General features: G+C 44.6%; 1 protein-coding gene across 1 annotated transcript in view; it reads right to left on the reverse strand.

The window, feature by feature from the left end:
- The window catches only part of LOC135539359 (probable helicase with zinc finger domain), a 63,524-nt gene that overhangs the window by 36,298 nt on the left and 6,942 nt on the right, over positions 1 to 20,284 (reverse strand). The window contains 13 exon segments of the mRNA XM_064965188.1: positions 574 to 752; positions 1,837 to 1,938; positions 2,961 to 3,140; positions 5,205 to 5,335; positions 7,597 to 7,933; positions 12,613 to 12,880; positions 13,846 to 14,152; positions 14,748 to 14,855; positions 15,350 to 15,548; positions 15,934 to 16,009; positions 16,302 to 16,350; positions 16,537 to 16,593; positions 17,504 to 17,628. Of these exon segments, the coding sequence (XP_064821260.1) occupies positions 574 to 752; positions 1,837 to 1,938; positions 2,961 to 3,140; positions 5,205 to 5,335; positions 7,597 to 7,933; positions 12,613 to 12,880; positions 13,846 to 14,152; positions 14,748 to 14,855; positions 15,350 to 15,548; positions 15,934 to 16,009; positions 16,302 to 16,350; positions 16,537 to 16,593; positions 17,504 to 17,628 (2,118 nt within the window).

A 20,284-nucleotide genomic window follows, 5' to 3' on the forward strand; every position in this document is an offset into this window, starting at 1 on the left:
AAAGGAGTGGGAGGGGCTCCCAATTGCCTCATTTGTCGACGGTTTTCATCAACGGCGAATGCGGGAGACAGATGAAACGCGAGGGGGGGGGGGGCTAATAAAGTGAAGTGCATGCAATACAGGCAGACAGTGTTCCTAAAAAACAGACAAAGCCCTCCGCTGACACATTAGAGACGGTTATTAGCTCGCTGCTGACAAATTGGTTTGTTTTCATCGTCTTTTTAACTCCATCTTAAAATGACTTCTTTCCTCTCTCCACCGCCTCCTGCCGTTACGGGGAAGGGGTGGCGGCTGATCTAAAGGCGCGCTGGGGCGGGTTTGAGATGTGTCATGTAGCTACGGGGACGTGGGGTGTCTGGATCGTTTTAAGGCCCCGTTGTCATTCCGTTGACTTTAAAACAAAACTGCTTGGTAAACGAAGAAAATGTGCATGTAGCCTAAGCCATTTCAACAGGCAGTTTGCAGTTGCATTGCTCACTTGTTCCTGGCTATACAGCTCCTTGTGTCAAGTAGTTATCGCACCTGTGTATGATACGTTTGCTGTATATGCTACGTCAGCGGGTAGCCACTCACCTGGCTCCAAGTCCAGCTGGCAGAGGTACTGGGAGGTGCTGAGGGTGACCACCACCACGCGGTGCCGGAGGATGTCCTCTCTCTCGGGCATCTGGAAAGTGTACTGTGTGTTAGAGATCAGACAGTACTGCTGCACCAACGGGTGGACAGTCTTCACCCAGCGGTTCCTGAAGTATACCCTGGGGGAGCAGAGAGAGAGGACACAGTGGGGATGGTTAATTACAGACAAACTGGGCCGACAAAATCAAAAGTAGCAGATATTTACTTTGAGAAGTATCTATTTACTGGTTTTAATATGATTGTAATTATTTATTTATTTTAATTTTAATTCCTGTACTTGCAACTGACAAGTAGTGACACAAATTAGCAACATCTCAACATTTCATAGTTTTAGCATTTTGCAACTGTCCTGACATTTTCATATCACTCCATTGGTTGCATCTGGCCTCATTCCCTACGGGGTTGTGTGCCTCGACAGGGTTTAGCGGGCGTAAAGAACTGTCTGGGTATCGCCTTCAGCATGCACACTTACGGCCTCCTCACTTGGCTAAGCACACAAAGCCCCGGGAGAAATTGGCTGATAGCCCAATTACATGGCGATTACAGTGGGATTCCCAACACAGCACTTGGTATCAGGCCATCAGTCAAGTGTAACAAGTCATTTGTTTCCCCCTCTGGGCCTTCACTGCAACATGGGGTCTGGCTAGAAGTCAGGGATACATTTTGATTTTTGGGGGGGGCTGGATTACAGTTATTGTGATTAGAAGTCACTGAAGCAGTAGTTGAGGGAAGGAGATTGAGTGTAGGTGAGAAATGGAGGAATGTAGGAGTCTTTATGTCACAGCTGCTGTGTTGTGGGGCCAGGACACGTCTCCTTAGAAAGATCCGAGGGTTTCGGTATAGTTTCGGTTTGGGTTTCTGAACAGCACTTTGTGACATCTGCTGATGTAAAAAGAGCTTTATAAATACATTTGATTGATTGATTGATGATTGATTTTGACTGCGATTCCATGCAGTCGATACAACTACGAGTGGATTTGGGTTTGTTGATGCCTCAGGCTACAGCCAGCAGGGAGAACTGAATGCCTGAAAGCACACTGCTCACAAGAGGTGTGGATTGATTTCAGGCGGCAGGTTGGGTACTGTAACAGCCAAAAAAAGAATGAATATCTTGGAATATAGCAAGTATTGTGTCTTATGAGGGCATCAGTGTTCTGAAGAGGTGCTGCAAACCCCTTGTAGAGCGTTTCTACAGACCCTTACCTGAGAGGTCTTGCGTGTGCGTTGCCCGCTTCCACGTATGGATGAAGGTAGTCCTTTATGTACAGGTCAGCTGCACTGTTGGAATGGGTGCAAATGAGGACCCTGCGAAAGAACGGGGATAAATGTGTCAGTACTTAAGAGATCTTTACCAAATAAATATGGCCAGGAGATTTTGTTGACCACCTGATCTGACCAAGGAAAAACTCCAAGGCCATAAAAATGAAAGACAAGTAGGTATGTCGGAGAATCACTGAATAGAAGTGAGAACACCTACCGTTTCTGCGTTGAGGCAATACAGACAATTCTAGAACATTTATTTTGAGGTGAACATGTTAACACGTCCCTTAAACAGAGTTGCAGGAACGTTGTGCACTTGACCGCATGTTCCTATTTCTCAGAAAGTTAACATCATGATGAACAACTGTCTATAGGGGTCAATCACCCTCCTTGTATCGGCTTTTAAAACATCCATAATTCATTCCCACCATATAATATTTAACATTGGAAAGTTTCAGATGAATATAGTATTCCTACACATTTTTCATTACATATATTTTTATTATGTATGAAGGCTTTATAAAATAAAAATATCTTATGTTCAAGGCCAAATGCCACAATGTATTTATGATTTAAAAAAAAAAAAAACACAGGAAACATTGTTGTTTCCTATTTTTACACGAGCCAATATACATTTCCTGTCAGCGCCTCGCCGTACTAACAAGAGAAGGGGCAAAAAGTGGAAGAGCGGGAGTCTTCAGGGCATTTTGCATTCTATTACAACATGGAATTCTGTTGGAACTGAGATAACAGGCCATTGTAATGACAATTCAATTGAACACATGGTTCACTTGATTGGAGATTAACCATCCAAACAATCGCTGCCTCAATCCTAATCAACTGACATTCCCTTAATCCACACACACACACACATCTCCCCAATTGCCTTCAGTGACACATTCTGATCGGATGATACACCCAACTTAACAATGACACCCTGAGTGTTTTCTTAACTGTCAAATCCAAGGCCGCCTAAAGCCCCGGGAGCAGCAGTAACCTTTGCCCTTTCGCCCTTTTAGAGCAACCCATCTGGCCGTAGAGGAGTTGGCGTGTGGTGCCCGCCTCACCTGCTATCGTCCTGCTTGAGGATGTGCTTGACGGCCTGTGCCAGGGTGAAGGTCTTGCCCGTGCCGTAGGGCCCGATGATGAGCACAGGGGGCAGGGGGATGGTCAGAGGCGTGGTGATGGCCAGGATGGCCTCCTTCTGCTTGGCGTTGAGACGCGGGTCCAGCTGCTCGTCCCACTGCCTGTGGGATGGCAGAGAGAGAGAGGGGATGACATACGGGAGGGAGAATGGAGGAGGAAGATGATATTCACATTGTCACTAAGTCGGCTGGCTGGCGAACAAGCATCATCGCTCATGGGGTTTCTGACACAAGGAGGGGGACATCGGTCCACACACACACCAAACCCCACCAAAGCACACCAACACACCCTCTTAAGTCTGATAAACCATGGACCAGTCTCACAGTCTACGAGCATCTCGGTCCTCATTAGAAAGCGGTGGCCAAGTGGAGTCGAACAGCCCGCCCGGTCGATCGTATACAGGCCCAGCCATACTAAGGCAGCTGTAAGCACCGTGAATGGAATGTGAATAGGTAGGGCAGAGGGACGGATTCAGGGATCAGCGGGGATGAACGGAGAGCCGGGTCAGGGTTTAAAACTGAGCTGGTAGGCTCACACACAGAGTAATGAGGTCTGAGGGAAGAGGGGTGAGGAGGGTTGAGGTCTTGGAATGGCTGGCTGATCAAAAGCACTGTGTATTGGGGGTGAAACAAACAGACACACACAGGGTGCACAGCTGGTCTGAGAAACCCAGACACGGGAGACAAGCACATTGGCGCTGGCCAATTAGCTTATTCATGGCCAATCAACATGGCAGTCAATAGCCACCATGCAGTCAGGCAAGGCAGGGGCTTTGTTAGGCCTACATAACAAGTAACAAGCAATACAACCTACTTACTCTAACAAGCAACACTTTCCATATTATTTCAAACCCATTTTTAACAGCACTCATTCTCATACCATTATCTTAATGAGGTGAAGCACACATGGACCCATAGTACTTAGGGACTTTATCCAAATTGGTTACTTCCATATGGAGCTAGTTAAGGTGGTGATTGTACTAATAACCATTGGCAATATTGTAAGTGTTTCCCCTTTATGCATTTAAATTGTGGCCACCACTGCAAAACACATATATAACGCAGGAAGAAGAACCTGACTTGCTGATCTTTCAGTAGCAAAAGTTCTAGCGCATGAAATCTTTAACCAAAGCCTATACAGTGTTAATCATAGTCAGGAAACCAGATCAATTAGTTATTTGGAAGCATGAGATTAGTCTTGACTTTGTTGACTCTTGGGTTTGTGTCAATAACGATTAGTTGTACGACTTTAGCCGGGAGAACTAACAGCTTTAAAAAAAATACCCACCTAGTCAGCGAGGGCAGCTAGTCCCGGTCTCCTTTCTCAACTTTATTCCGATGTGAAGGTATTAGCAAAGCTAATTTACCATGCATGTTTTAGGGAGACTTCTATATTTAACCTAAAGGAGTATTCTTTAAAAAAATGTCCTCTGACAAAATGTATCAAAACCTCACATGGATCAATGGAGGTGAGTAAGGGGCCTGTTGGGCAGATGCTGATTAGCAATGGCTGTCCTGAACCTGTTTACACACCATGGAACAGGGGTTGAAGGATCTATGTCAAGCAAATTCAAATCTGGAACACGGAGCCAGTGCCACTTCTGATTTTCATTATTTCCCTCAATGACAGATTTAGACCTGGGACACCAGATGGTTGCAATTAATTATCAGGTACAACAGAACAGCAGACCTCCAGGCTCAGATTTGAATACCCCTGGTCTAGGGTGGGTTGGATAGTACCCGCTGGGGCTCCGGGAATCGTGCACGCGAGCGTACCCGCTGGGGCTCCGGGAATCGTGCGCGCGAGCGTACCCGCTGGGGCTCCGGGAATCGCGCGTGCGTACCCGCTGGGGCTCCGGGAATCGCGAGCGTACCCGTTGGAGCTCCGGGAATCGTGCGCGCGAGCGTACCCGTTGGGGCTCCGGGAATCGTGCGCGCGTGCGTACCCGCTGGGGCTCCGGGAATCGCGAGCGTACCCGTTGGGGCTCCGGGAATCGTGCGCGCGAGCGTACCCGTTGGGGCTCCGGGAAATGTGTGTGTGCATACCTGTTGGGGCTCCGGGAAATGTGTGTGCGCGTGCGTGCATACCTGTTGGGGCTCCAGGGATTGTGTGTGCGCGTACCAGTTGGGGCTCCAGGAAATGTGTGTGTGCGCGTGCGTGCATACCTGTTGGGGCTCCAGGGAATGGTGGGGGTAAGGCTGGTGTCTGGGAACAGGATGCCGTTGTCTTTGATGCGGTCCAGAGCATAGTGCATCTCACACAGGGGCAGGCGGTTCAACTGAAACTGCAGCTCCACCTGGGGCAGAGGGGAACACAGGAGTGGGTCCTCATGGACAGTGTGGCCACGGCCAGAAGACAGAAGTGGTCTTGGTTAGTCGTTGTCAGGTCAGAAGCAGTCAGTGTGGTCACTTATTTAGGTCACTCAATCCAAGTGTTGAGACTAAATAAAGAGCCATTTTAGAGGAGGCTCAGCTGGAAACAATTGGCTCTAAACAACTGCACAACTGAAATATTACCCAATGACCTATCAACACAATGCTAAAATGGTTGTTACGAATTGAAACTGTTGATCTCCCACGCTCCTTTTCATGGACAAGCAGCCATTTATAAAGGTCCTATGAAATCTGTCTAATGTTTCACAGGTCCCCCCCCTTCAGGTTTTCACTCTTTTTTAAATAGAAAAAACAACTAAATTGGATGTTTGAAGCCCACAACAATACTCAAACCATATCAGGAAACCACTTTTGAGTCCTGGAAAAACATTGAGAAATGTAGATTTGTGTACTTATTACCCTTTAAATTTGAGTGTGTACCTTGGAAGAAGCTGTTGCTTAGATATATTTTTGTAGCGCACGTGACGGTAGAGTTTGCAAAATAAATAGCCACTGTATATCATTTTGTTAGGTAAGCATAGGCTACTTTGTGTAGTTAACATTTAATTGAGAAGGTTTTTGGAAAAGGCTTTCCCCATTTACCTGAATACTTTTCATTAGCATCATCGCTAACGGCTACATACCGAATCATTACTGCATTCTGTTCATGTCTTATGATGAACTTGTGCACTTCTGTGATTCCGTGTCCTCCCTCCGCATTGCAGATTTTATACAGCCCTAGTGTAGTTACCCTTTAATTCCCTTGTACACCTAGAAAGAGGCTAGGGATGTTTTTGTAGAGCACACGTGATGGTAGAATTTGCCAAACACATACCTACTGGATTAATGCAAATAATCATGATATTCTTCCAGGTGAGCATAGGCTGCTTTGTGCTTAACTAAGAAGGTTTTTGGGAAAGCCTTTCGGTCGACCAAAATATTTTTCATTAGCTTCGTCGCTAACAGCTACACAAAGTTCAACAATTGTTTTTATTGTTGAATTCAGTTATATTGTCTAGGTTCTGTGATTCCGTCCCTACATTTGTTCCTTATCTGCGGTCAGTCTGCTTGGCAATCAAGGGTCTTCGTTGATAACTAGGGAAGGCTAGGTGGCACGTTCTCCCCCTGACAAACTGCTGTTTCATTTCATAATAGCGTGGGTTTCCACAGGGTGGCTAGAGAGCTAGCTTTAATTCCCCCATCGCCACAGACCCTGTCCGAATCACTTAGCCAGACATGAGCTGCTAACAGGTACAGTAGCCAGCAGTAAAGTGTGGAGAATGAGGGATAAAAGGACACCGAAAGAGAAAGATTTATGAATAAAAATATATTTTTTTAAACATTGAGGAGAGAGAGAGAGACATTCTAAATGGCAAGAAGATAAGGACAAAGAGCAAAGAGATAGAAAGGCAACCAAACGGCTCGCTCCAAAACACGACGGACAGATTATTTTCCCAGCAACAGGCTTGTTTGGATAATTGCTCATGCCCGGGTCTCGCTTTCCCCCCGCCAACCCATCATTCACACCGGAGAGAAAGATCAGCCTTCAGCCGCCACTGGGCAAAGTAATCTGGATCTCTCGCCGCGCTGGCAGAGTGCAATTTTCCCTGGAGAGCCAGCCTTGCTGTTGACGGCGCTAACCTTTGTGAAGTGGTAATCGATACGGGGACCTTTCACCCTGAGAGTTTGCTTTCGCTAAAGCATCAGACGTTGGAGAGGTGGAGAGGTGAGGCTTTCATTAATGATTTCTCAACTCTCAAAATGGCAGAGGACACAATGGAATGGGAGATCGAAAGGATGGGGTGGTGGGCCTTTAAGAGGTTTAAACCATTCACCCGACTCAGAGAATAATTTCTATGCCATCTCCTCTGTCCGTGGTGACATGAACAAGCTTTTCGAGTATGACTCCATGTCAAGGGAGAAGTTGTGTGTTGTATTGAACTAAAGGTAACAAACATCCTCCATATTGCAACAAGGCTAGAATGGCACTGACTCCATACTGGACTTTGGATCCGTTCAGCCAATAACCTACCCACAAAAATAAATAGACAAACACCTATTGTGGCAGCTGCCATTTTATAAATCTAAGTTGAAAAATCAAATATATTCTAACCAATCAACTCTTCTGTAGCAACTTGTTGCTATGTCAATCACAGTGTTATACAACAATTTATTTTGTCCATACCTGCAGTTCCCTATCGGGTATCAAGCCCAGCTCCTCGCAGCAGTCCTTGCATATCCGCAGGAAGATGTAGTCCTTGGTCTTCTCCTCGATGCAGGCCTCGTAGACCCGCTCCTTGACCCCCGGGGGCTGGCTGCACCACTCCTGGCGGGCCAGGGGCAGCAGCAAGACAGAGTTCACCTTGGTCATGACAAGGCGGCCCGCCAGCGTGTCCTCCGACAGCGTCTCCGTCAGCTTGAAGCGGGCGAAGAGCTGCCCGTTCTGGGCATACTTGGCGCCACCCGAGATGCCCGTCAGCATGAAGCTAGTGACCAGCTGGAGGTTGACTTTGATGTTGAACCTGGTGGGAGAGGAGAGTTAGCATCATTAGCCAGAAATGAGGTTAGGAATGGGAGCATTAGCATTGTTAGAAAAGGCTAATGTGACTGACGAAAGGGGAGAGTAGGCCTAAGCGAAGTTAGACATTAGCCTTGTTATCCAGTGCTGAGGCGACTTTGATGTAGGAACTTGGGAGGGGAGAGGGTGGGACGGTAGCAAAGATGGATAGCAATGAAATGGGACTGGAGTTGTCGTGTCGAAAATATGCACCATGTTTAACTGGAATAAGGTGGAATCAATGCAACTGCTTCACTTCTAGAAATTTGACCATTTCACATTATTTAAATGTAAACAGCAGTTGTGATCCGAAGAGGGCCTAAACCATGCGGTTTACAGGACAAACTTTTTGCCCAGAGGCATTCACATAGACAGCTGTTAGTGGTTGAAACATGTTTGTGTTGGGTAGAAGGATCTCCTGTTTGGCATGAAAATCTACCAATTCAACACTTTCGATTTTAGCGGAGTGGCACGGACTTGGACCATATGTTTCAGCTTCAGGTGTCCTTTAGGTCGGGCCCTTAGAGAGCATTGCAGATTGATTGTTGAATAATCACTGGTTTGAGGAGAAAAAGGACACGAGTTGGGCCATGTAGTCATGGGTGGTTCATGGACAGCCAAAATTACTTTCTCAGAGAACAATATCTCTTATCGAGACAGCAATACTGGGAGAGTATTTGACAGGGACGTTAGACTATATTATAGATACAATATTCATATTATATAGCATAATATTATTGTGTATTATCAATTACAGTTCATTCATAAAGTATTTAGACCCCTTAACTTTTTCCACTTTGTTATTCTAAAATGGTTTTAATATCCCCCCCACCCACCCACAACACCCAATAACAACAGAGAAAACAGGTTTAGACAAAAAAATTATATATACAGTGCCATGCGAAAGTATTCGGCCCCCTTGAACTTTGCGACCTTTTGCCACATTTCAGGCTTCAAACGTAAAGATAGAAAACTGTATTTTTTTGTGAAGAATCAACAACAAGTGGGACACAATCATGAAATGGAACGACATTTATTGGATATTTCAAACTTTTTTAACAAATCAAAAACGGAAAAATTGGGCGTGCAAAATTATTCAGCCCCCTTAAGTTAATACTTTGTAGCGCCACCTTTTGCTGCGATTACAGCTGTAAGTCGCTTGGGGTATGTCTCTATCAGTTTTGCACATCGAGAGACTGACATTTTTTCCCATTCCACCTGCAAAACAGCTCGAGCTCAGTGAGGTTGGATGGAGAGCATTTGTGAACAGAAGTTTTCAGTTCTTTCCACAGATTCCCGATTGGATTCAGGTTTGGACTTTGACTTGGCCATTCTAACACCTGGATATGTTTATTTTTGAACCATTCCATTGTAGATTTTGCTTTATGTTTTGGATCATTGTCTTGTTGGAAGACAAATCTCCGTCCCAGTCTCAGGTCTTTTGCAGACTCCATCAGGTTTTCTTCCAGAATGGTCCTGTATTTGGCTCCATCCATCTTCCCATCAATTTTAACCATGTTCCTTGTCCCTGCTGAAGAAAAGCAGGCCCAAACCATTATGCTGCCACCACCATGTTTGACAGTGGGTATGGTGTGTTCAGGGTGATGAGTTGTGTTGCTTTTACGCCAAACATAACGTTTTGCATTGTTGCCAAAAAGTTCAATTTTGGTTTCATCTTCTTCCACATGTTTGGTGTGTCTCCCAGGTGGCTTGTGGCAAACTTTAAACGACACTTTTTATGGATATCTTTAAGAAATGGCTTTCTTCTTGCCACTCTTCCATAAAGGCCAGATTTGTGCAATATACGACTGTTGTCCTATGGACAGAGTCTCCCACCTCAGCTGTAGATCTCTGCAGTTCATCCAGAGTGATCATGGGCCTCTTGGCTGCATCTCGGATTAGTCTTCTCCTTGTACGAGCTGAAAGTTGAGGGACGGCCAGGTCTTGGTAGATTTGCAGTTGTCTGATACTCCTTCCATTTCAATATTATCGCTTGCACAGTGCACCTTGGGATGTTTAAAGCTTGGGAAATCTTTTTGTATCCAAATCCGGCTTTAAACTTCTTCACAACAGTATCTCGGACCTGCCTGGTGTTTCCTTGTTCTTCATGATGCTCTCTGCGCTTTTAACGGACCTCTGAGACTATCACAGTGCAGGTGCATTTATACGGAGACTTGATTACACACAGGTGGATTGTATTTATCAATATCATTAGTCATTTAGGTCAACATTGGATAATTCAGAGATCCTCACTGAACTTCTGGAGAGAGTTTGCTGCACTGAAAGTAAAGGGGCTGAATAATTTTGCACACCCAATTTTTCCGTTTTTGATTTGTTAAAAAAGTTTGAAATATCCAATAAATGTCCTTCCACTTCATGATTGTGTCCCACTTGTTGATTCTTCACAAAAACATACAGTTTTATATCTTTATGTTTGAAGCGTGAAATGTGGCAAAAGGTCGCAAAGTTCAAGGGGGCCGAATACTTTCGCAAGGCACTGTATATATATATATATATATATATATTTTTTTTTAAATACCTTATTTACATAAGTATTCAGACCCTTTTTATGAGGCTTGGAAGTTGAGCTCAGGTGTATCATGTTTCCATTGATCACCCGTGAGATGTCCAAAATGTGGTAAATTCAATTGATTGATGTGTTTGCCTTTCAAAATCATGTCCAATCTACATATAATGTCCTGCATGTCAGAGCAAAATCCAAGCCACGAGGTCGAAGGAATTGTCCGTAAAACTTCAAGATAGGATTGAGTCGAGGCACAGATCTGGAGAAGGGTACCAAAAAAATTCTGCAGCATTGAAGGTCCAAGAACACAGAGGCCTCCATCATTCTTAAATGGAATAAGTTTGGAACCACCAAGACTCTTCCTAGAGCTGTCCAACTGGCCAATCAGGGGAGAAGGCCTTAATCAGGGAGGTGACCAAGAACCCGATCATCATTCTGGCAGAGCTCCAGAGTTCCTCTGTGGAAATGGGAGAAACTTCCAGAAGGACAACCATCTCTACAGCACTCCACCAATCAAGCCTTTATGGTAGAGTGGCCAGGTGGAAGCCTCTCCTCAGTAAAACACGCATGACAGCCCGCTGGCGTTTAGCAAAAAGGCACCTAAAGGACTCCCAGACCATGAGAAAACAAGATTCTCCGGTCTGATGAAACCAAGATTCAACTCTTTGGCCTGAATGCCAGCATCACATCTGAAGGAAACCTGGCACCATCCCTACAGTGAAGCATGGTGGCAGCATCATGCCACAGGTTTTTTTTTCAGCAGCAGGGACTTGGGAGACTAGTTGGGATTGAGGGAAAGATGAACAGAGCAAAGTACAGAGAGAACCTGCTCCAGAGCGCTCAGGACCTCAGACTGGGTTGAAAGTTCACCTTCCAACAGGACAATGTCTTAAGCACATAGCCAAGACAACACAGGAGTGGCTCCGGGACAAGTCTCTGAACGTCCTTGAGTGACCCAGCCAGAGCCTGGACTTGGAAGCCGATCAAACATCTCTGGAGAGACCTGAAAATAGCTGTGCTCCCCATCCAACCTGACAGAGCTTGAGAGGATCTGCAGAGAAGAATGGAAGAAACTTCCCAAATACAGGTGTGTCAAGCATGTCACGTCATATGAAGGAAGACTTGAGGCTGTAATTTATGCCAAAGGCGCTTCAACAAAGTACTGAGTAAAGGGTCTGAATACGTTTGTAAAATGTGATATTTCAGTTTTATTTTTTCTGATGAACAGATTCCCCTTGAAGAACACCCCACGAAGCCACACTTCCCAGACACAGATTAAGCCCTGTCCTGGACATAAAAGCCCTTTAAAAACTAGAGCATCTCCATAGAGCATGCTTCTTGTCCATGACTCAGCTTAATCTGTTTCCCAGGAAACCGTCCCTCAATTTTAAATTGGAAGATTAAAAGGAACCCATCATTCCACAGCCCCAGGCAAATGACAAAAACAGTGATGAGGGGGAACAGTGACAGAGTGGGGGAGGGCAACCCTGGTTACTTCAACTCAGGTGACTAAGCGAAGGCTTTGGGGGCCTTTGATTTGGTCTTAATCAGGATTGGACTGCTGTGATAACCTGGTCTCCTTCTTACCTTCCACTGAGGAGAGCAGCAGATGCTGAATTACAGGGGGGTTTTGGGGAGGCGCCTCAGTTTATACACAATAAATTACTTCTATTCTAAAACAAATTTCCTGCTCTGGGGAAATCTCTGGGGATGCCGAGGAGATATGCATTATTAAAAAGGGCTTTAGCTGTGAGCCTGGCCACGTGTGCAGTGCACACACACACACACACACACACACACACAACCCCTTTCACTGTGGAAGACCAACTCTGACACCTTGTGGTGGGCCAGTCTCCACTCAATCCAGACTGTCGCTCCGTACTGTCTACACTAAAATGTCTATTTGCAGGTATAAAGAGGTGACTGACTAAACCTCCAACCCTTCTGAGAAAACAGACTCAAAAATCAGTACACACTCCTTACAATTAAAAGACAATTATCATCAGCAATGGAAGTGCTATTTAAAAAGTTTATTTTTAGCAATACAACCCATTGTCAGTGGTTGAAGGTTTTCAGAATAGGACCGATTGGAAACAGACTACAACAACAAAGAGACTCACTTGCTGACTTCTTTGTACTGGGCGATCTCCTCGATGTAGAGCAGGTCGTGCAGGCGGGCCTGGTAGTTGTCCCGGGTCAGGGTCTTGTCCAGCACCGACTGGGTGAAGAGCTGGTCGGCCGACAGGGGGATCTGGTAGCGGGCCAGCAGGCTGCGGTCCAGGTCCACCGTCTCGTTGGGGCTGAACTCCACGATGGTCTTGCAGGACGGGTCCCAGCGCTTGGCCGTCATTAGGAGCTGCTGCCTGGCTTGCATTAGGTGCTCCAGGTCTGGAGAGGGGAGGGTTTATTGTGAAAACCACACCTTCCAACATTAATATTGACACTTGATCATGAGGGTTATCAGGAAATATTGGCCTGCACTTGAGTGGTTCTGATGGGTCAGTTGGTAAGACCAGGGTTGTGCGTTTGATTCCCGCATGGGCCATATATACATTTTACTCTAAGTCACAGGGGATTTTGGGTAAGGCTAGACAGAATCTGCAGGTTTCTTACTCAGAGATCTATATAATCCTGATATTGTTATTCCAATCCTATAGAACCTTATCAATAGCTTTCATGCATTTGTCTGTAAACAAAATGTAATAATAATGTCTAACAGTGTTATGAATGTTATGATTCATACAAGTATTATTTTATTTCAAATCCTCTTCCAGTTCAGGAAGAGGAGCTTAGGAAAATTCTGCCCACGCAGATTCCACCTGGCCCAAATCATGGGAAATATTGGCCTGCTACTAAAGCTATGAGGACTGGCCAGTAACCAGATTTTTTTTTTTACATGACCAAAGGATAAGAAGAACATTGGACATTGCATTTGCACTTCTGAAATAGTGAGTAAAATAAGTCTAAATTCTGTAGTGTCATACCTAAGAAGACTCAAGACCGTAAAGGGTCTGAATACTTAAAAAAACAAACTGTTTTTGCAATTTTAGAACAAGGTGTTAACGTAACAAACTGGAAAAGGGGTCTGAATACTTTCAGAAGGCACTGTACATCCTGACGTATCCCTCCAGTTGGTGCTACACATTGTGGTGGATAAGGTGAGGTCAGTTACCTCCTAGTACATTGCTAAGCACTTTGAGGCCTTATAAGAAATGTCATAAATGCAACCCATTATCAATATAACCCAACAAAGTCATTTTAGTTTTATTTTCTATTAGATGTTAGAAACTTGGACTACTGAGGGAGGGAGCGGGGTGGGAGGTTCTCTGAGGTTGTATGTCATAACTGAAAACCTTCTATGGAGGCGGCGTCCACCATGATGCGCTGCATCAGCACGGGCTCCGAGCCAAAGTCGAAGACTATGGTCTGGCGGAAGGTGCCGAAGATCTCGGTGCTGAAGCCCACCACCACCGTGTAGACGCAGTGGTCCATGCCGTTGTTGGCCGCCAGCGCCTCCTCGCCCGCCGTCCACTCCTGGCAGCCCTCGGCCGCCGCCTGCAGCCGCTGGGCACCGGCATCGCCGACCGACACGCCCGTGATGGAGAAATGGGGTCGGTGGGCGTCGTAGAGCAGGGCGATGCGGTACAGCTTCCTCACAGGCTGGGGGGAGGAGAAAGTGTGAGTGGGCAATCAATAAAAGGCAGATCATTTCCGTCTCATGTGGGTGCTCTTCGGAAGCATAGTCAGTCAGTCAGTTAGTCGAAGAGTATATCAATGGATGTATGAAAACGTTGGCCTTTGAGAGGGAATGTTCAGACGCACAAGTACATGGTCTCCTGTTGTGGTGCTGGGAATGAAAAAAATACTACTTCAGTCAATGATACAAACTACTCCCACACACGACCTCGGCACAATTATTCTGTGATATGAGAAAGTCTTGATAAAGGTCGACATGACCAGACCGCCGGCAAAATCAACATGTAGAGCCTGCCTGTGTGTGGGAGCAGTCTTTATCAAAGCTGCTTATAATGATATGGCCGTGTACGGCCTACAGATAACAGCCAGACGATTTCAAATCAAAATCTACTTTGTGAGGTGCTTTTGGAAATATATTTTTGATTTGAACCCATTGGATGAATTCATCCCAAACAGCACTCTATTCCCTAGTGCACTACATAGGGAATAGTGTGCCGTGTATAAGGAATAGGGTGGCATTTGGGGGTGCTGACATTGAGTGAGACAGAGCCCCTGTTACCTTGCAGAACAGGGAGAAGGTCCAGGAGTGAGCTGATTTCTTGGTGGTGACCGTTACGGAGAGGTTGGAGCTGTGTTCCACGCTGACGCCATCCAAATAGTCACTCAGCTACGGCAGGAACAGAACATAAGACCATCCATGCCAAGTTAAGGAGAGTTTTAACAAAATAAAAGCCAGGCTAAAATGAGGACATAACAGCTTAATAGAATGTACATTTAAAATGGGCAGTGTATTTCAGATAAGTAGACAGATGAAAGGGTCAACGAGTCTAAAAGACAATATTTGCTGAAAGTACAGCACTGCATCTACCACCTGTATCAGCCTCGGGGGCTCTGTTCCAAAACAAGCATCTTTACTTCCTCCCTTCTTTGAAGGACTAATCCCTGATCTGACCACCATTCAATGTGTGTTAGATCAGTGATTACTTCAAGGGAGGAAGGAAAGAAGCGCTTGTTTTAATGTATTTGAACAAGACCCAAAATGACCAGCTTCTCGGCTTATCGTCCACTAGTTAAATCAGTGATTACTTCCAGTAAGGGGGGTGTATTTTAATAATATTCTAACAGGGCCATAGATAAGTGACGAGACTAGGGTTAACTCACCACTTTCTCAGGGGAGAGAGAGTTCATCCACTTCTCGATGAGCGCCTCCATGTAGTTCTCCGTGAAGTGCTTGCTCTCCTGCTGCTGCTTGAGGCGGATGAGGCGCGAGGCGTAGCGCTTCTGCCACTCCATCAGCTCCTCCCGGGAGTGGGCCGACGTGCACTGGGCACCGTAGCGACACAGGCCCTGCTCCAGGAACCTGGAGGAGGACATCAGGATATTCAACCAGGTGGCGTCAACTTGTTACATGGTTTTCATTTCTAAGAGAGTCTGAGAAACCAACCCAAGGGCCTGAAGCCAAAGGGCCTCACCCTCTGAAGCAACACTGAAAACCTGTGTCTGTTGCTTAGCTAGGTAACAGTGTTAATGTTTAGTTGCATGTAAAGCAAACCCATGTTCGCAGCATGGACATAACACTGGTACAATAACAATGGCTTTAAATGAAGGCCACTCAATGTACAAATGTGATTAAGGGATTGCATACAACATGCCAATTACTTGTTAAACTAGTCTTGTAATATATTATATGAACTATGGTCTTGTGCTACTGTTAACACGTAGTTAGCAACGCACAAAAGCATTACCTTTTACACAGCGTGTACTCCTCACTGCTGGTGACTCCTCTAGGCGGGGGGCGAAACTGCCATCCATCCCGTACTTCTGACCACAAAGACATCGTTGCATCAACAAAACATCCCACCCACAGTACATAACCACCTACATATGGACTGAGTGTCAAGCTTTTGAGACTAGAGTCAAAGTGAAAATGAAATCCAACTTTAAAAGGCTTTGTCTTTCAATATTCCGCAACCAGGCGTTAAATGAGTTTTCCTTTTTGAAGCAAATCGGAGCATTGAGCCTGACTGTGTGTTGAGCGCAAGTTGTTAAGTCTAAACATTGACATAAATAAATGCATCCAAATCAGTTTTTCGAGTGAGGATGACTTGCTCACCTTCCTCGTTGTCGTCTGTATATTCTGTGACCATCTCGCTACGAATGGCCTGAGGGTGGAGAGAAAGTATTGTATTCATAAGACAATAACATTTCAATGTCTATTCAAACAAATAGTTGACCTCCTGGGGACTGCAACAGGTGAATCATCTGCAGTGTCATTCACTTTTAAATATAATCAATACTCATAGCCCAAAGTCCAACATAAGGCCAGACCACCTCACACAAACACTTACTTCAATTTCTGAGAGAAGCATTTTTAATCTAGTTAAGTCCTTTGTGACGATGCCGTTCTGAGGAAGAGAAGATACAGGAAATACATTACAACACATATAATATCGGCAAGCATCTCCAAAAGGGTTTTAGACTGTATCAAGAGACATGGCACAGTCACTGGTAAATAAATAGTGCCGCTTATGATTCTTATACCTTCTGCAGTAGCATGGTTGTTTCTCCCTGGTTCCAGCCAACTTGAGAACAATAAACTGATTTCATATCTATGCTTTTTTTGTTGCCAGATAAGACACCGGTGTTCAGGCTTCGCGTTTCACAGTTGAATGTTATCTGTTGTTGGGAGTTGAATTAACGGACAGTCTCCTCGTGTGATAGGAAAACTTGTTTCCTGACACCAGAATGCTGTCCATTCATTCAACTACACTTATGTCAAATCACACTGCCAAAATAAAATCATACAATTGAAACGGTCCGTTAATCTGAAAAGTAATTAATATTTTAGCAATAAAAACAAAGTTAAGTCAATTGAGATTTAACACTAATATTTGGCTATTTTCTGGCATTTGCCCTCATGCAAAGACGCTGGAGACTAACATGGCAACAAACCCTTAAAAGCATATCGATTCAATAGTCAACATGAACAACTCTGTGCTGAGAGAACTTGTTTCATAAAGAAAACCCAGAGGACATTTCCTGGAAAAGTCAAATAAACTAAAAATGTTCCAGCTGCTCCCAGAGCTAAATGGCTGTGTTTGTCTCCATAGATCAGTTATAGGAGGGAGGAGGAAAAAGGAGGTGAAGGGAGAAGAGGAAAGGTGAAGAGGAGGAAAAGGAGAAAGAGGGGGATGTGGAAAAGGAGGAGAAAAGGGAGTGGGGGAAAATAAGAGGTGATGAACTAGGAGGGTGAAAAAGATGAAGGTGTTGGAGAGGCAGAGTTAACAGTGGAGTAAGGCTGAGAGCCAGTCTTACCAGAGGCTCCCCAAACAGGGACTTGGAGAGGAGGCCGGCCACTTCGTGCAGGCTGCCGTCCAACAGCATGCAGCGCAGGCTGGCCTGAAACGACTCGTCTCCCTTGGCCAGCTCCTCAGCCAGAACTGTAATAAACACACACAGGATGACGGGGAACGTAACTGTGCATGATTGCACCGCACTACATTGCATGGAACGTTTGCTCACTCCCATCACGTCAAACTGCATTCTCTCCACCCAAGTCACATGACATGGGCATAACTGCTGAACTGAAGCAGGCATGGTGTGGTAAAGTCCTCCTACACAGGGCTATGACCACCAATGTTATTCTAACCGCTTGTCTTGACATGGGTACAGCAAGCAGGCATGGCATGGAGAAGTCCCACTCATGGACACTCTTACCGACAGCTGTGCCTGCTTTGCGTGATGCATTGTTGTCTCTACCTTCTTGCCCTTTGTGCTGTTGTCTGTGCCCAATAAAGTTTGTATCATGTTTTGCGCTGCTACCATGTTGTCATGTTGTGTTGCTACCATGCTGTGTTGTCATGTGTTGCTGCCTTGCCATGTTGTCTTAGTAGGTCTCTCTTTATGTAGTGTTGTGTTGTCTCTTGTCGTGATGTGTGTTTTGTCCTATATTTAAATTTGATTTATTTTTAATCCCAGCACCCGCAAGAAGCCTTTTGGTAGGCCGTCATTGACTTACCTAGTTAAATAAAAAGGTTAAATTTAAAAAACACGGCTATGAATGCAAATGTTATGCTAACCGCTTGTCTTGTAAATTCTCTAACTTGAGCCTGAACCTTAGCACTGACATTTACCCAAAACGTTGACACATTTCTAACCGTAACATTTGTTAAGCATATCATCGTGTCTGGAATGAATTTAATAGCAATGAAACTATCTGAGATGACACTAATTGCCAATAAAAACAGAACGTAAGGTCTGTTGAGTAGGACTGTTATACTTATAGACTTGAATAGAAGGCATCTTTGCAGCAATGGCTCCGAGCAAATGACATACATGGCGACATCCATTTTAAATAGTGTTTTTTTGTTGTTGATAGTTACAGTTGAATCCGGAAGTTTACATACACTTAGGTTGGAGTCATTAAAACTTGTTTTTCAACCATGACAAGTAATTTTTCCAACAATTGTTTACAGACAGATTATTTCACTGTGTCACAATCCAGTGGGTCAGAAGTTTGCATACACTAAGTTGACTGTGCCTTTAAACAGCTTGGAAAATTCCAGAAAATGATGTCATGTCTTTAGAAACTTCTGATAGGCTAATTGACATCATTTGAGTCAATTGGAGGTGTACCTGTGGATGTATATCAAGGCCTACCTTCAAACTCAGTGCCTCTTTGCTTGATATCATGGGAAAATCAAAAAGAAAACAGCCAAAACCTCAGAATAAAATTGTTAGACCTCCACAAGTCTGGTTCATCCTTGGGAGCAATTTCCAAACGCCTTAAGGTACCACATTCATCTGTTCAAACAATAATATGCAAGTATAAACACCATGGGACCACGCAGCCGTCATACCTCTCAGGAAGGAGACGCGTTCTGTCTCCTAGAGATTAACGTACTTTGGTGCAAAAAGTGCAAATCAATCCCAGAACAACAGCAAGGGACCATATGAAGATGCTGGAGGAAACAGGTACAAAAGTATCTACATCCACAGTAAAACGAGTCCTATATAGACATAACCTGAAAGGCCGCTCAGCAAGGAAGAAGCCACTGCTCCAAAACCGACATAAAAGCCAGACTACAGTTTGCAACTGCACATGGGGACAAAGATTGTACTTTTTAGACAAATGTTCTCTGGTCTGATGAAACAAAAATTGAATTGTTTGACCGTAATGACCATTGTTATGTTTGGAGGGAAAAGGGGGAGGCTTGCAAGCCAAAGAACACCATCCCAACCGTGAAGCACACGGGTGGCAGCGTCATGTTGTGGGGGTCCTTTGCTGCAGGAGGGACTGGTGCACTTTACAAAATAGATGGCATCATGAGGACGGAAAATTATGTGGATATATTGAAGCAACATCTCAAGACATCAGTCAGGAAGTTAAAGCTTGATCGCAAATGGGTGTTCCAAATGGACAATGACTCCAAGCATACTTCCAAAGGTGTGGCAAAATGGCTTGAGGACAACAAAGTCTAGATATTGGAGTGGCCATCAAAGCCCTGACCACAATCCCATAGAAAATTTGTGGGCAGAACTGAAAAAGCGGGTGTGAGCAAGGAGGCCTACAAACCTGACTCAGTTACACCAGCTCTGTCAGGAGGAATGGGCCAAAATCCACCCAACTTATTGTGGGAAGCTTATGGAAGGCTACCTGAAACATTTGACCCAAGTTAAACAATTGAAAGGCAATGCTACCAAATGCTAATTTAGTGCATGTAAACTTCTGACCCACTGGGAATGTGATGAAAGAAATAAAAGCTGAAATAAATCATTCTCTCTACTGTTATTCTGACATTTCACATTCTTAAAATAAAGTGGGGATCTTAAATGACCTAAGAGAGGGATTTTTACCAGTATTTAAATGTCAGGAATTGTGAAAAACTGAGTTTAAATGTATTTGGCTACGGTGTATGTAAACATCCGACTTCAACTGTACATATTGGGCTATTATTTGACGATATATCCTATTGTTTTAACAACATTTCAATACAAAATGTTGTACCTGCACCAAAACTCCAGGATTTTCTTTTTCATAGTTTATCTTTTTTATTTATTTAAAAAAATAAAAAAATAAAAGGGGAGCCAATTTGT

The sequence above is a fragment of the Oncorhynchus masou genome, chromosome 5 (assembly GCF_036934945.1).
Source record: "Oncorhynchus masou masou isolate Uvic2021 chromosome 5, UVic_Omas_1.1, whole genome shotgun sequence".
Taxonomy (NCBI): domain Eukaryota; kingdom Metazoa; phylum Chordata; class Actinopteri; order Salmoniformes; family Salmonidae; genus Oncorhynchus; species Oncorhynchus masou.